This window comes from Camelus ferus, chromosome 32 (assembly GCF_009834535.1).
Source record: "Camelus ferus isolate YT-003-E chromosome 32, BCGSAC_Cfer_1.0, whole genome shotgun sequence".
In the NCBI taxonomy this organism is placed as follows: domain Eukaryota; kingdom Metazoa; phylum Chordata; class Mammalia; order Artiodactyla; family Camelidae; genus Camelus; species Camelus ferus.
Genome location: NC_045727.1, coordinates 15,581,194 through 15,595,815, shown reverse-complemented (window position 1 = coordinate 15,595,815; position 14,622 = coordinate 15,581,194). Strand labels below are relative to the sequence as shown.

The 14,622-nt window shown below is 44.3% G+C and overlaps 1 protein-coding gene across 1 annotated transcript in view; it reads left to right on the top strand.

Annotated features, from left to right (window-relative positions):
* Positions 1-4,976, top strand: part of LOC116660893 — a 377,599-nt gene extending 372,623 nt beyond the window's left edge. Inside the window, exon 4 of the mRNA XM_032471403.1 lies at positions 4,090-4,976. Coding sequence (XP_032327294.1) covers positions 4,090-4,357 — 268 coding nt within the window. The 3' untranslated portion in view covers positions 4,358-4,976. The remainder of the gene's footprint in view (positions 1-4,089) is intronic.
* The last annotated feature ends 9,646 nt before the right edge of the window (positions 4,977-14,622 follow it).

Here is a 14,622-nt window from a genome sequence, read left to right as displayed (position 1 = left end):
TTCCTCCCCAGTCAAGGGGTGCATCTAAGATCCTTAAAGAAAATACAGGGTTCCTTGGGAGACACCTCCCAACCCCCCTTAAAAAAATCCTTCATGCCAGTTTGCCAGGCCAGAGGATGCTCTGGGAAGTCCTGGCCTTCCTTCTCACTCAGCAGGACGAGACCTTGAACCGAGAGCCAGGCCACTCTCCTCCTCACTTAATGCATTCTTGACTAAATTAAAGTCATACCTCACTTTAAATTAAGGAGATTTAAAAAAAATAAAATATCTACAACATTTAAATATCATTAGTAATTACATTTTATTTTATTTTTTGCTGGTTGGAAACATTTTATTTCTAATTAGGTACATTTGTTTTTAATATCCAGTTTACTGAACAGAAAGACCTCACTGTGATGAATGAGGAAAGGGTGGGGGTGTCACTGGGTCTGTCACATGACCCAGGGAAGGGTCTGGGTCTCTGTGGGGAGCAGAAAGCCCCCCACTCACAGCTTTGGGGCCAGCACCTCCTCAGGTCATCCAAGAAGCCATGGAGAGGATGCAGAATTGGACACTGGTCAAAACTTACAATAATCATCACAGAAAATTTAGAAAAAATTTTTTTTAGCATTTACTATTTCTAAGGCACTTATGCTAAGCATTTTACTGCTTGAGACGCCACTGCTAATGATCATAATCAGCTAAGGTTTATTGAGTAGTTGCAATATGCCAGGCACTTTGTATGCAGGATTTGTTTTAATCCTCACAAGAAACTTTTTTAGGTAGATTCAATGCCTTGGTCTCAGTTCTGTAATCCAAAAAGCTCTGGAAAATTCAAGTATTTCAGTAATGCATTTGGCAGCAGTCCTGACCTAACCTGATGCGAGGCTTTCTAGGGTCTTTACAAATCCTGCCTAGTGGGAGCCCACAGGTCCTGCTGCCCCAATGCTCCTGGGATGCTCCTGGGCACTGGTCCAGCCCGCAGGTGACATCTCTGAAATCTGAAAGAGATCTGGCCCCCAGAGATTTGGATGAGGGACTGGGGACCCATGTTTCTGTTCTTCCTGTTTGGCAGATGAGGAAACAGGTTGGGCTGTGAAATAACTCACCCCCATGTCAAGCAGCTCATGGATTTGAACCTACATCTTCCTGTTACGCTGTTCAAAGTAGTGGCCCTGGTGGTCCCGCACATGCATATTTCTTCCCTCCCACCCCCAGTCCTGGCAGGAGGCTGAGTGTTCCGAGTCAGACTAGAACCCAGGACTTGGCTTTATTACTGCATCCCCGTCCCTGTTCAGCCTACTGGCCAGAGTGTTTGTTGACTGGCTAAGGGACCTCACAGCCCTGGCCCTGAAGGCATGGGCTTCGAATTATCTAGTCACTGAGCTGGAGGGGACCTCAGATGTTATGGAATCTATAATTCAGACCTTGGTGAGGGGTTTCACATAAAATGTAATTGTCTGAGTCCCACCCAGACCTGTGGAGTCAGAATCTCCCAGGGTGTGGCCCAGGAATCTGCATTTTGAATATTCACTTCTCCTTTGTGATCTGGTAATGAGCAACTCAGATCCTGGGCGGGCATTCTGGAGCTTAATCACCTCTGCCTCCACCTCTTGTAGGAATCTTCTATTCAGCCTCCTTATCAGAGAGATGTTTGGTCCGTTTTTGCTTGCATACCTCCAGTGACAGGGAGCTCACTCACTCTCATAACTATTCAGCCTAAACCTGAACTTGATGAAACACCAGTGCTGCTCTCTGGAGCCTTGCAGAAGGAGCAGTTGCTCCTGAGGAGGTTAATTTGATCAGAGGCAGATCAGGTGAGTGTGGATGTGTGTGACAGGGGTTGGAGAGGTGGCTGGGGCCATACTCTAATGCATTTGGAAATTATCATTCAAGTGAAGGAATGGCAGTTGGACATTGCTATATGTACATGTGTGACCAGTGGATTAACTGGCGTCAGGCATAGTTCATCAAACAGATGGTCAGGAGATTCCAGCTCTGCCCATAATTTCCCTGTAGCCTCGTGTGATTTGCTCAGACTCTCTGAGTCTCAGTTCCCTCTTCTGTATAAGGTGGCAAATAATAACTACTTCTCCGGGATGTATAGACTGAATCCTTGCTGAAAAGAGGTGGCATGTTTCAATGGGACCATTTAATAAGGGAACTTATTCACCAAGATAGGGCAGAGTGTAGGGAAACCACTAGGAATGGTACAATGCCCCAGGGTCGCTAAGCGCAGGATGCTGTTCCCACTCCGAGACGTGAAAAGGAGACCTGGATGGGGTGTCCTGGTACCTGGGGAGAGAGAGAGCGCTAGGCGGACAGAGCTGGCCAGCAGGAGGAGATAAGACCTTCAGACAAGTGAAGAAGTCTGTGGCAACACTGCCGGGATGAAAGATGGGGCCAGGGATTAATACCCCTGCCTCTCTCTTGTCCCGCCCTCAGGTCTCCTGCCGAAGCTCCCTACTGGCTGACCCAGCCAGCGTCCGGAGGGCAGGGGAGACTGCCGATGCAGCCCATGGAAGACAGCTTCCTAGGGTCTGTACAGAAGGGAGAGGGTGCACAGAGGACCTGAAGGGGCAGATAACAATACAGAGCACATCTGTGCTGAGGATTTAATGAGAGAGTGGATCACAGAAGCTGGCATGGTCCCCAGTGCATATGGCAGCCACTGAAGGGAGGTCCCTCCTGCTTTCCCACCTTCGCTGCCCTTGGCATTGACCAACACCCCTCGACAGAATACCTGGCTGCAGGCACCTTAAGTCACACCCTTCAGGGCTGGGGGGGACCCACCAAGTGGCCAATGCTGGGCTCTGCACAGACACAGGGCACGGCTTCTCCAGGAAGCGGGTAGGTTCGAGGCCAGGGGCCTCTGGGGCTGTTTGTGAAATCCCGGCTGCGCGGAGCTGTCGAAATCAAGAGGCTGACATTTAACACACAGCAGCTTCCGGTGATGGACAAATATTAAACACAGCACGACCGGCAAGACTAAGTAAACATCTATTAGTCTCCGAGATGGAGTCTGCAGACACGAGGAGAAGATGCCCTAATTGTTCACCCTTCTCATAATATTAAATAAGCACCCTGCTAGACTTTGGCCAAGTCGTCCTGCTTGGCTCCTCTCTCTCTCTCCTTCTCTTAATTATATTAAGTTGAACAATCTTATATTTTTTTTTGAAGCCAGCCAAAAAGGGAAATTAATGTATGGAAAACTACCCATTTCCATGACCCTCCTTCAAAGACTAAAATAAAAAGTGACACTGTAAGAGACCTTAGAAACGGTCTGATTCAACCCATCACTTTACAGGTGCTAGAAAATAAATAAAAAATGAAGGCCAAGAAATTATGACTGAAAAGCAGCCTTGAAGCTAGCTCTGATTTTTTTCATGTAGACTGGAAAGTCTAATTCATATTTACTCACATACACACGCACACACACACACCCCTTGGCAATGAGCTACAGCTCCAGGGATGAGCACCGTGCATTTGATCAGCCAACAGGTGTCCACTAAGCACCTACCACCAGAGAGATGCTGTGCTAGGGGCTCTGAGCCAGAACAGCAAGCAAGACAGAATAGATCATTTCCTGTACTAGCTAGCTACTGCCACGTAACACGTATCTCACAGTTACTGTGGGTCAGGTGTCCAGGGACAGCTTGGCTGGGTCCTCTGTTTCAGGATCCATCGTGAGGCTGCAGTTAAGGTGTCTCAAGGCTCAACTGGGGAAGAAACTGCCTCCAGACTCACCTACTTGTTAGCAGAATCTTGTTCCTTCAAGACTGGGGAGTGAATGGCCCCAGTTTCCTGCTGGCTATTGGCTGGAGGCTGTCCTCAGTTCCCTGCTGTCTGGGTCTCTCCATAGGACAGCCTGCAACATGATCACTTGCTTCGCCAAACCCAGCAAGGGAGAGACTGTCTCAGTGAGATGGACATCATGGGCTTATGCACCATAATCACAGGGGTGACATACCTCTGCCAGCTTCTGGTGTTGCTAGGAACACTTGGTGTTCCTTAGCCTGTAGACACATCACTCCAGCCTCTGTCTCTGTCATCACAGGGTGTCCTCTCTCCCTGCATGTGTAACTGTGTCCCTTCTCTTCTTCTTCTAAGGACACCAGTCGTGTTGGATGGAAGGACCCCCTTGCTCCTGCGTGACCTCATCATAACATGCATCTTAATTACATCTACCAAGACCGTGTTTCCAAATGAGGTTGCAGTCCAGGGACCAGAGTTAAGGGCTTCCACATTATCTTTTGGGACAAAATTCAATCTACAAAAGGCAGGTGTTAGGGGGGTTCAAACAGAACAATGGCCCTTTGTAAAGAGCCTTCTGCTAATAGTCTGGAAACTACATGTCGAGGGCAAGACTCAGGTATGAAGAGAGGTTAGGACTGGAGGGCGTGGTGACCACCCAGACTGCAATGAAGACGCCCGGTCAAGAGTGGGGGCAATGGCATGGAAGGGTGTTTCTGAGCAGGTGCAGGTGCACTAGGGGTGGGCGAATTCTTTGGGAAGGATGGGCAGCGGCGTCTCCTGGCTGCGACCTAACGTCTCAGGATCTGGGGAGATGGCCTGCGGATGGAGGGACGTAACAGCAGGAAGAGGCATGAGTTGGGGGGGGTGGGGGGCATCTCTTCTCCTTTCATAGGAACAGAAGTACATAGGGTGACCAAAGCCAGTGGAAGTGACACACATCACTTCCGGTTGGAGTTTTCAGGGCCAGTATGGGATTTGCTGGGGCCCCGTATCCTCTGTTATGATGCCAGTGAAGTCCCAGGGGTGACCCCTGAGCAGGTCCAGCCTCACCTGCATGTGACCTGCACAGACACCTGGGATTCCACACTTAGAAGGACCCCGCACTTGGCTTAATGCTCTATTATTGCCATCCTCAAAATCTTGGTAATTTTCCAAAAAGGAGGGGTCCTGAATTTTCATTTTGCACTGAGCCCTGAAAATTTCATAACTGGTCCTGCCTCTGAGTGAGGACAGCCCTGATCATTGCCTCAGCCAACCCATGGGGAACATCTATATAAGTGACAAACATCTGTCTTAAGCCACTGCGATCTGGGGGTTATTTTGTTACTACACCATAGCTCAGTCTCTCCTGACTGCTCCCAGAGGCAACCTCAAGGTCCAGGGCTTCTGGAAAGGAGAGGAAGGAGCCTGGAAGGGAGAGAACTAAGTTGTGTGTGAGCATGAGCATGCCCTACCTGATTGCCAAGCTCTGGATGAGATTTGCTTGGGAGGGACTTACCCCAAGAGCAGCCACATTCCTTACTCATTCTTTCCTATGTCGGTGTAAGTAGTGGCTAAAAGCGCTCAGACTTAGAATGGACAGACCTGAGTCCCATTACTGACTGTGTGACCTTGGGCAGGTGACTCAACCTCTCCAAGGCTCGAACTCCTCACCTGGAGAACGGGAGTGGTACCGGCAGTATCTCCACCATAGCAGCTGCTGTGATGATCCCAGTAAGTGCTCACGTAATGGTAGCTCATACTATGAATGTTTTGTCTTTGACTAATGGAGAGCGTTCAGTTTCTCCCAAAGCTGATTTCTCTGTCTGATCCCTCGGAGTCTCATCCACGAGCCAGAGTGGACCAATCTGGGGTCTTGCTCCAAGGGAACATGTAGGAAAGGGAGCCCCCCCCACCAGGAAGAGGTTTGCCAGGGAGCCCAGCAAGCCGGGGGGTGCAGAGGTGAGAATCCCAGGAACTGAAACCCAGGTTGGGGCTGAATGCTGCAATCCCCACTGTTCAGCAAGAAAAGGAAGGGTGGCCCTTAAACCCTGCTGGAAATCAGTAGACCTGGGATTCACACAGATTTTTAAATCTCAGAACCTGTTCACTTTACCACATCACTGCAGCTTTTTGCAAAGCTGTAGTCAATGAATCCACCCTCTTTGTTATGCCGTGTCTTTCACGCCGGTAACTCTCATGGTCCATTCCCAGGCAAGTTTGTTTCAAGGTTAACACTTGCCTCTGTAGGTGACTTTCTACACTTTCTCTCATCAGAAATCCCAGACTGTGCGAGGTAAGTCTGGATGGGAGGGCGTTTAGAACACAATTCAGTGCTCATGGGCTTGAAATCATTTGTCACTTTGTGTCCCTTCAAGAGCCTCTGACCTCTTCTCCCCTTTAAAATTGTACTCTGAGCTCTGCCTCATGCTAGAAGCAACAGCAAGTCCCCCAGTTGATAAGCAGAGTCAGAATTTTTACAAATGTCCATACCAACTGAGAGTATGTCCAAAGCACCTACTATTGGTAGAACCGTGAGATTCTAGACAAAGTGATTCATTGTCATACCTGGTGTATCAGTTATCTATTGATGTAATAATGCTGCATAACAAACAACTACAGTAGTGCACGGTGATAAGCTTGTATTGCTTATGGTTCTAGGGTGCTCAGAGATAGCTCTTTACAGAATGCCAGCTACAAGCACTGCCCATATACTTTCTAATTTCTTGCTTATAACAACCAAACACCTGCCACCTGCCATGCTTTGCCAGGTCCCTGACTCAGACACAGGAGAGAAGAGATCCCTTCCCAAAGAATGGAGGGGGCTGCCTCCCTGTGTCAGGAATAATTACATGCGTATTAGGCTGCTTGACATTTTCCCACAGCTCACTGATGCTCTGTTCTGTGTTTAAATTCTCTTTTTCTCTGTGTGGCTTCAGTAGTTTCTATCTGTATGGCTTCAAGTTCACTAATCTTTTCTCCTGCAAGGTCTAAACTGCTGTTAATGCCAATCGGTATATTTTTCATCCCAGACATTTTAGTCTTCACTTCTGGAATTCATTTTTATGTCTTCCATGTCTCCACTTAATGTGCTCAATCTTTTCCTCCAGGTTATTGAACATATAAAATATAATTATAAAAGCTCTTTCGATGTTCTTGTTACTTTTGGGTCATTTTCAGTTGGTTGCTGTTTCTCCTCATCATGGGCTATGTGTTCCAGCTTCTCTGCATGCCTGGTAACATTTTGATCTCATGCCCGCGATTATGAATTTTATACCCTTTCAGTTGCTGGATATTTTTGCATTTCTATAAATATGTTTGAGCCTTGTTCCTGGATGCCATTAAGTTACTGAGAAACTGTTTCATTCTTTCAGGTCTTGCTCTTAAGCTTTGTCAGGTAGGACCAGAAAAGACTTTGGTCTAAGACTAATTATTGCCCATGACAGAGGCAACAGCCTTCTGAGGGTCCCATCTGAGAGGATGGGGGATGCCCCTGGATATTGTTCTATTATTCCTTTCGGGTAGTGTTCTCCCAGCCTCGAGTCATTTTCTTACAAGCACGTGCTGGTAGGTATTCTGCCGACGACTTGAGGATAACCCTCTGCCAATCTCCAGAGCTCTTTTTATGTGGGTTCCTCTCTTCTCTGGTACTTTGCTCTGCAAATTGTAGCTCTCTTGGCCTCCCTGGACACCCAGCTCCATCTCTTCAACTCAGGAGCACCTGATCTGTCTGGTCCCCTCCTCTCTGTGTCAGAGGCTGGATTCACCGCAGGGCTCTCCTCACTGCTTTGCCATGTCTCCAGGATCCCTGTTCCTTGTTGCCTGATGTCCAATATCTTGAAAACCATTGTTTCATATATATTTTTTTAAATCCTTGTGGCTTGTGCTTTTACTTTATGTGCTTTTTTTCTATCTTGTTAAAAATTGAAGTTTAGTTGATGTACAATATTATGTAAGTTACAGGTGGACAATACAGTGATTCACAATTTTTAAAGGTTAGACTCTCTTTATAGCTGTGTTTTTCATTTTGTGTTCAGATGGGAGGGTAAATCCAGGGCCCTGTTACTCCATCTTGGCTGGATGCAAAAGTCCTCATATGATCAAGTTTTGATAAAAGAGAGAACGTGGAGAGGGGCTCTGAAATGGGTACCCTCTAGGCATTTATTTGGTACCAGGCCCTCCAGTCTGCCCTCGGCAGGGATCATCACTTGGAGAGCAGGCAACCTAGATTCCAGGACTTGGAAAGAGCTGTCGAAGGTCACAGGACAGCGATTTGAATGCAAATCTGTCTGATGAGACATGCCCTGTTACCTCACGACACGGCTTGTTCACGGAAGGGCCAGAATGAATGAATGAAATGGTAGGATGAGGTGAGTGAACAAATGCAGGAGTATTTAGCTGCCACGTCGGTCCCCTCATTTCTTACAAATAATCAAAAATTCCAGTGCTGGGAGGGAACAGCTGTAGGTCCTCGTGACCCGTTTGAAAGGCTCAAGGAAGGCAAGGCATTTACCTAAGGCCACAAAGCCAGAGAATCAGCCCCCTCAAAATCTCCTCTCTCTTCTTCTTTTTCAGTTGAGGCTCACGAAGCAAGAACAGCATTCCGATAATATATGTGTGTGTGTATAACTTTTGGCTTTAAAGATATATTCTGCTATGTCTCCTTCACCTGGACTTGCAAACAGTCGGGTTTTATTTGGACAAATTGGGTTTGAGCGTGTGGTGGAGCGCCGGGTGAGGGGCCAGAGGTCAGCGCTAAGGAGGCAGAATAAAGCAGGGATGTTCGGTTAGGCTTTGTCGAGGCTTATTCAGAAATCACGCTCAGCCCACTTCCCCCTGCAGCTGGGAGCTTAACCTGGAGCGCTCTCCTCCCAGACTCACTCCAGGCTGCACGCGCTCTGTCCAGCTGCAGGGGCTGTTTTCTTAGAGAACCGGTTTGGAAGCAAAACCATTAAAAATGACTTGCATTAAGGAACCTAAGGATGAACAATGAGTTTGGAATAAATTAAAGTTCAGTCTGGGCTCCAAAAGTGTATTCATTAGGTCTCTTTCTGTTGTAAACTATCCAATTCAATTCAAACTAAATTAATAAACATATATGTGTGTATGTGTATACAAGCGCATTTGTATATTTTGTGTTACATATAACCTGTTCGTATAACTGAGACGTCTGGGGTGGGGTACTTTCAAGTAAGCTGATTCCAACTGTTCTTGTTCTGTTTTAAAACAATTTTATTATTGCCATTACAAAATGAATCCATGGTCGTTTTAGAAAAAATTTTTAATATATTAAAAAGTGGAAAAAATATAAAAATCACCCAAGACTTGTTATCCAGAAATAACCAGCCCTTGGTTGCTGAGCTTTAAAAAACAAAACAAAACAAAACAAAAAAACTTTAAGATTGATAGGTATGTAAATATTGTAAATTTCTATGTTTGCCTTTTTTTTTTTTTTCTGATTCCAAAATCAATAAACATTCATGGTCGAATATTTGGGAAAAAGAGTGAAGTGTGGAGTCAAAATAATTGATGAGTATCCAACCAAATAGAGATCATTTCTGTTAACTTTGTGGGATTTGTTTTTTAACTTTCCACGATCTTTTCATGTTTGTGATTATGTTGTATAGTATACATCATTATGATATGAATATAGGATTGAATAATTCAATATAGGTATTTATATATTCCATCTCTATGTATAAATGTTTACATGGAATATATTCAGTTATTCTATGTGTTCAATTTCTAGTCAGTATGTAATATTGACTATATATTCAGTTTTATTCAGTATATTTTATTGAATGTAATTCTATTTTTATTCAATATATATTCCATTTATATTCAATTCTTCAATCTATATTATTAAATATAGATTCAATCTGTATTTAAGTATGCAATATATATTCATTTGAATATACATATTTGGTACGTGTATATATGTTGTGTGATGATAGATAAATAGATACAGTAGCATTAGCATTGGATTGTCTGGAGCTCCCAGGCAGAAGGCAAAAGGCTTAGCCTTGTGGTGTCCCCCAGTATCTCCCACTGGGCAACTGATTTGTCTTTCTCGATTCAAATAAAGCCCAGAGATTCAGGCCATTCAATGCCAGTTTTGTATTTAGAAAAAAATTTCTCAGCTTTCCGAGTAGAAGGAGTAACTCTCTGAGGCTCTGCTTTTGTGGCCCCAGAATAAGCCATGCGGCTTCACACCCTCTCTGACGCCCCGAGGAGTGTCCCGCCACCACCCCTGCCCCGTCTAAATGTTCCCACCAGTGCTGGCTAGGGCTGAGGCAGAATGGATGTGTTTTAAGAGTTATCAATAATGTCCAGGTGAGCAGGGGGTGAAGCAGGACTTAGCCATCCAGTTCTCTGTTCACGTCCAGCAACTGCCCAGAAAACCTTGAGCCTGGACTTTTTCTCTGACACCGTTAAAGGGGTCATTGGGCCCTGACTGTGTTTTATTTTGAAGGTATACAAGTACACTCTGCTCTTGCGGGCTTGGCGATGATCTGCTTGTCTGTGGACAAATTTGGCTTGGCGGTGAGGCTGGGTGACAGCCAGTTAGACCTTGCACTGTTATTTTAAGGACTGTGGTTGGGAGGGAGCTTGGTTAAGAATCCTGTACATCACTGCTCCCCACTGGGTATGTGAAGAGCTGCTTTCAGGGCACAGATGGACCGAAGTTTCAATAGTACTGCCCCATGGGATGAGACAGACCTTCCACAAATCCCTTTCCATCTTTCTGATAATATGGAAGATCTCACTCATGACTACTCTGTTTTTAACACCTCTAGAGCGCTTGCTGATCTCTCCTTTTTAGCTACAAGCAGTTTTCAAACACAGAACTTTCAGCAAGACATGCTCTCTGACCAGCTACACATAATAGCCTAGAATGACTGTATTTCACCCACTTGAAGGCGCCATGATTGTAAGATGCACTGTGATTTTTACATACCTCTGAGAAAGAAAAAACAATCCAATTAATTGTAAAAGATCGTTCATTGTAAGTTACATCCCAATTTCAAAGTTGCTGAAATGTAAAAAAAGAGAGAGACAGAAAGACACATAAAACAAATACAAACTAACAACAAACAAAAAGCCCTGTGTATCCTATTAATAACAAAATGTAATATTTTCATTGCTTTTAAACTTGTGGTTGCCTTCTATTTATGGCTGGTGATGAGGGTTTTCCTTTTAAAGTGCTTACATAAATTAGTTCTTGAAATAAAGATGTTTATTATATAAAATATTTAAATTATTTAATTTTAATAGTCATTTTATTTAATAAAATGCTGTAAATTAGGTATTATGCAAATATGTGTATTAAATAAGTTTATGTATTTATTTAAGGGAAAGTATTAAGCACACGAGGGCATTCCTGATGCAGATACTACAGGCTGGTTAATGAGAACCCCGCTACAAATGATTTGGCAAAGATTGGGCACTGTGTCATCTTCAAGCCTTTCTGAATACTGGGGGAGAGTCTCTTCTGATCAGAGACAACCTAAATGAACATTTTGTTCATTTCCACCGTTCTGTTAGATGGGGAAAGTTAGGGCATAGAAAGAGGAAGGAATGTCATGTAAGTTCATCACGGAGCTTGGACCGAGCCTCAGGAATGCAGCTGGGCTGGGCATCCCTACCTACGTGTGCCTGTCTCAGCAGAGAGTCAACCACATAGAGTCTCCCTCCATTGTATCTCTCCTCTCCCTTTTCCAGGACCGACCTCTAAACCCTACTGTTCACGCCATTATTCAGATAGAATCTCTTGCTGGGTCCAAATTAAGAAATAGTTTACGTGCAAGTCTTTTCTTAACATCATTTAGCCATTCTTGAGTCCTGAATTTTGATTCATCCATTTGTGGACTAAGATACTCCTGCAATGAATTTTTTTTTCAAGAAGAGTACATGAGAGTCTGTTTTGATTTTCCAGATCCTTAAATGTATAAGAATGTTTTCTTCTGTTGTTGTCAAACATTAAAAACAGTTTGGCTGGGTATAAAATTCTTGGGCCACAACGTTTATCCTTTTAATATTCCTTTTTGGGAGAATTTACTATTGCAGGGGAGAGATCATGGTCTTTTAAAGATAAAATGATTCTTTTAATGTTTCATTTTTCCTGTCTAGATTCTTAAAGGATTTGTAAGTTGCCTCTGGGATTCAAAGCCAGAATTTATCTAGTCACGGTCATCTTTTCATTATTTTATCTATCATATCTTTTGTAATTAGCACATATACCAGTTGTATATAAGTATATGTGAGGGTGCTTTTTAAACACATTCTCAGGAGTTTTTAAACTCTGGGATGTTTCTTTCTGTTGCATCTTTGATTCATGCTGGAGGTGCAATGAGTGTCTGTCGGGATGGTTATTATAACTAAGTGAGATTTCTTCCCTACGATTAGGTCGGTTCCTGGCATCCACTAAGTGACCAAAAATTTAATTCCCTTCCCTGTTTCCTTCATAGTTATTTGGGGGGGGGGGTCACTGGGCTTCTTATTTGAATAAAGTTTGTATTTATTCACAAATTAGTGTTTCCCATGATTATTTTTTGCCAAATCCGTCTTATCAGTTAGGTCCAGACGGTGATTTCTGATCTCCTAGAACACAAGAGACACCTTCCCCTCACTGAAAGAGACTTTGAGATTTGACCTGAATCTCTAGAGAAACACCAGGCTTTTGGTCTCATACAAGCCAACAGCACAGAGTCGTGAAACGTTTTGAGATGTGAGATGTGCATTCTGAGCTTGGAGTGAGAAGACAGAAACCTCAGCAACTGATAAATCTTTCTTTCTACAAGTGCAATCATGCTTGCTAAGCAAATGTAAACAGGATAAAAGAGTATCTCTTAAGAGAGGAAGGACTTTTTTCAAGCAGTTATTAAAGACCCATCTACAAATTGCGTATATGTTAATTATAAATCAAGTGCCTTAGAAACGCCCATTGATAAATGATTTCTATGCAAACTGTAAATCACTTAAGAGAGCTCATTCAGAAAATGATCTGTGCACTAATCACAAATCAGGCAACTCAAACATACACATGCATAACTGGTATATGTGCTAATTACAAAAGACACTTTAGAGTGTCTTATTTACAAACTAAATACCTACTCACTGACCACTAAATAATTTAGAAGATTCTATGCACCAACGATTTTCATGCTAATAACAAACAAATAATTCGAAATGCATATTTGCAGATAATCCATGTGCTAATTACACAGCACTTTAAAAACACTAATGTACAAATGATTTATGTGCTAATGACACAGCAAATACCTTAGAAACCCCCAAGTACAAATGATTTGTATCTAATTACACACCAGACACTTCAGGAACACCCATGTGCAAATGATTTATGTGCTAATTACACCAACGCTTAATCTCAAAAATGTCAAACAACAAATTACTTGTATGCTAATCACAAATCCAAACACTGACTTGCAATTGATTTATGTACTAATTATTAGCTGTTCTTATCTGTTTCCTTTAAGGACCCATTGTCATCGACAAATTGACAGCTTTCTTCTGGTTGATAACTCATTATAAATACAAATAAAATTTGAGTCCGTAATGAAAAGATTTTAGGACCCTCTCTTTATCCTCCCCTCCTCCCTTAATCCTGCGGAGTTATCACAGTCTGGATCACATTTTGGGGTGCTGCGAATCTGAGGAACTGTCTCTTAGAGCAGGCTCAGAAGTATCACCCAGGTGAGCATACTCTCTTCCTTTTGTTTGGGACCATCTGAAGAAATTATTGATGGAAGCACAGGTACTTATTTGCTACTCAGTCCATGTAATAGTCTTGCACATTCAAGGAGACTATTGCTGTCCTCAGTCTATTTATACCTAAGTGTCAGTATGTTGTGTATCACGGCCGCTGGTACCTCCTTATGCCCCCTCCAGCATGTGGTAGCTTACAGCACGTTTCCATGCCTTCTTGGACTTGCATCTCACAAAAGAGGGAGAAATCAAGAACAGGGATTAGAATTTCCAATTTTGCAGATGGAAAAACTGAGGCTCAGAGTAGCAAAGACGTATTTCTCCTGCCAGACCTGGTTCCAAGGTCTGCCGGACTCCACAGCCCCTGGTCCTACTTCTGCCTGGTCTCCAGGTGTCATTTCCTCCATGAGAAAAACCTCAAACCGTCATCCTCCCAGAAGCCCCCAGAACCGAAACACCCACGCTGCCCAGAGGTCCCAGTCTCTCTTGCTAACCCCATCCCATCCTCCCTCCTCTCCTGGCGCCATCCTCAGGCCCTCGGCCTCTCCCTCCAGACCATGCTGGCGTTCCAAACCACATCGGGGGCCCCGGCACGCTTCTCACCTCTTTAAGAGTGAAAATGTATAACCCCGAGATTGCGGCTTAATTGACTGATTAATAACAGAAAACCTAATTGAATGCTCCCAGCTTGTATGTACGATGTCTTAATGTTAGAGCCTTGGGAATAAACGCACAGCAGGGGGGTCTGAACGGCAGCGCAGGCGCTAACACTTTCAATTTAAGAGTCAATCTCATTATACAAGAAGCTGTTCCCTTTATCCCCCTGGAAAAGCTCGCGCTCTCCAACCAGATCCCTGTCGAACCAGCATCCTCTTACTCTGTCCTGTCTCTGAGATGTAAAGGGAAGTCTGGGTTCTCTTCTCTCTCTCTCTCTCTCTCTCTCTCTCTCTCTCTCTCTCTCTCTCCCTGTGCCTCTCTCCCTCTCTCCTCTTTATTATTGGTTCTCCCCGCTGCATATCTGAGCAGCTCAGCAAATATTCATGAGATGCCATCGTGGGGTCTGTGAGGAGTGCAGACTTGGGCCATGAGAGGTGATGTGTCATTTGGAATCGCCAGCACCAAAGGGCCCTCTGCCCCCACTGCAAGCAGCCCGGGATGCCAGGAACAGGAGCCTCTGGATCA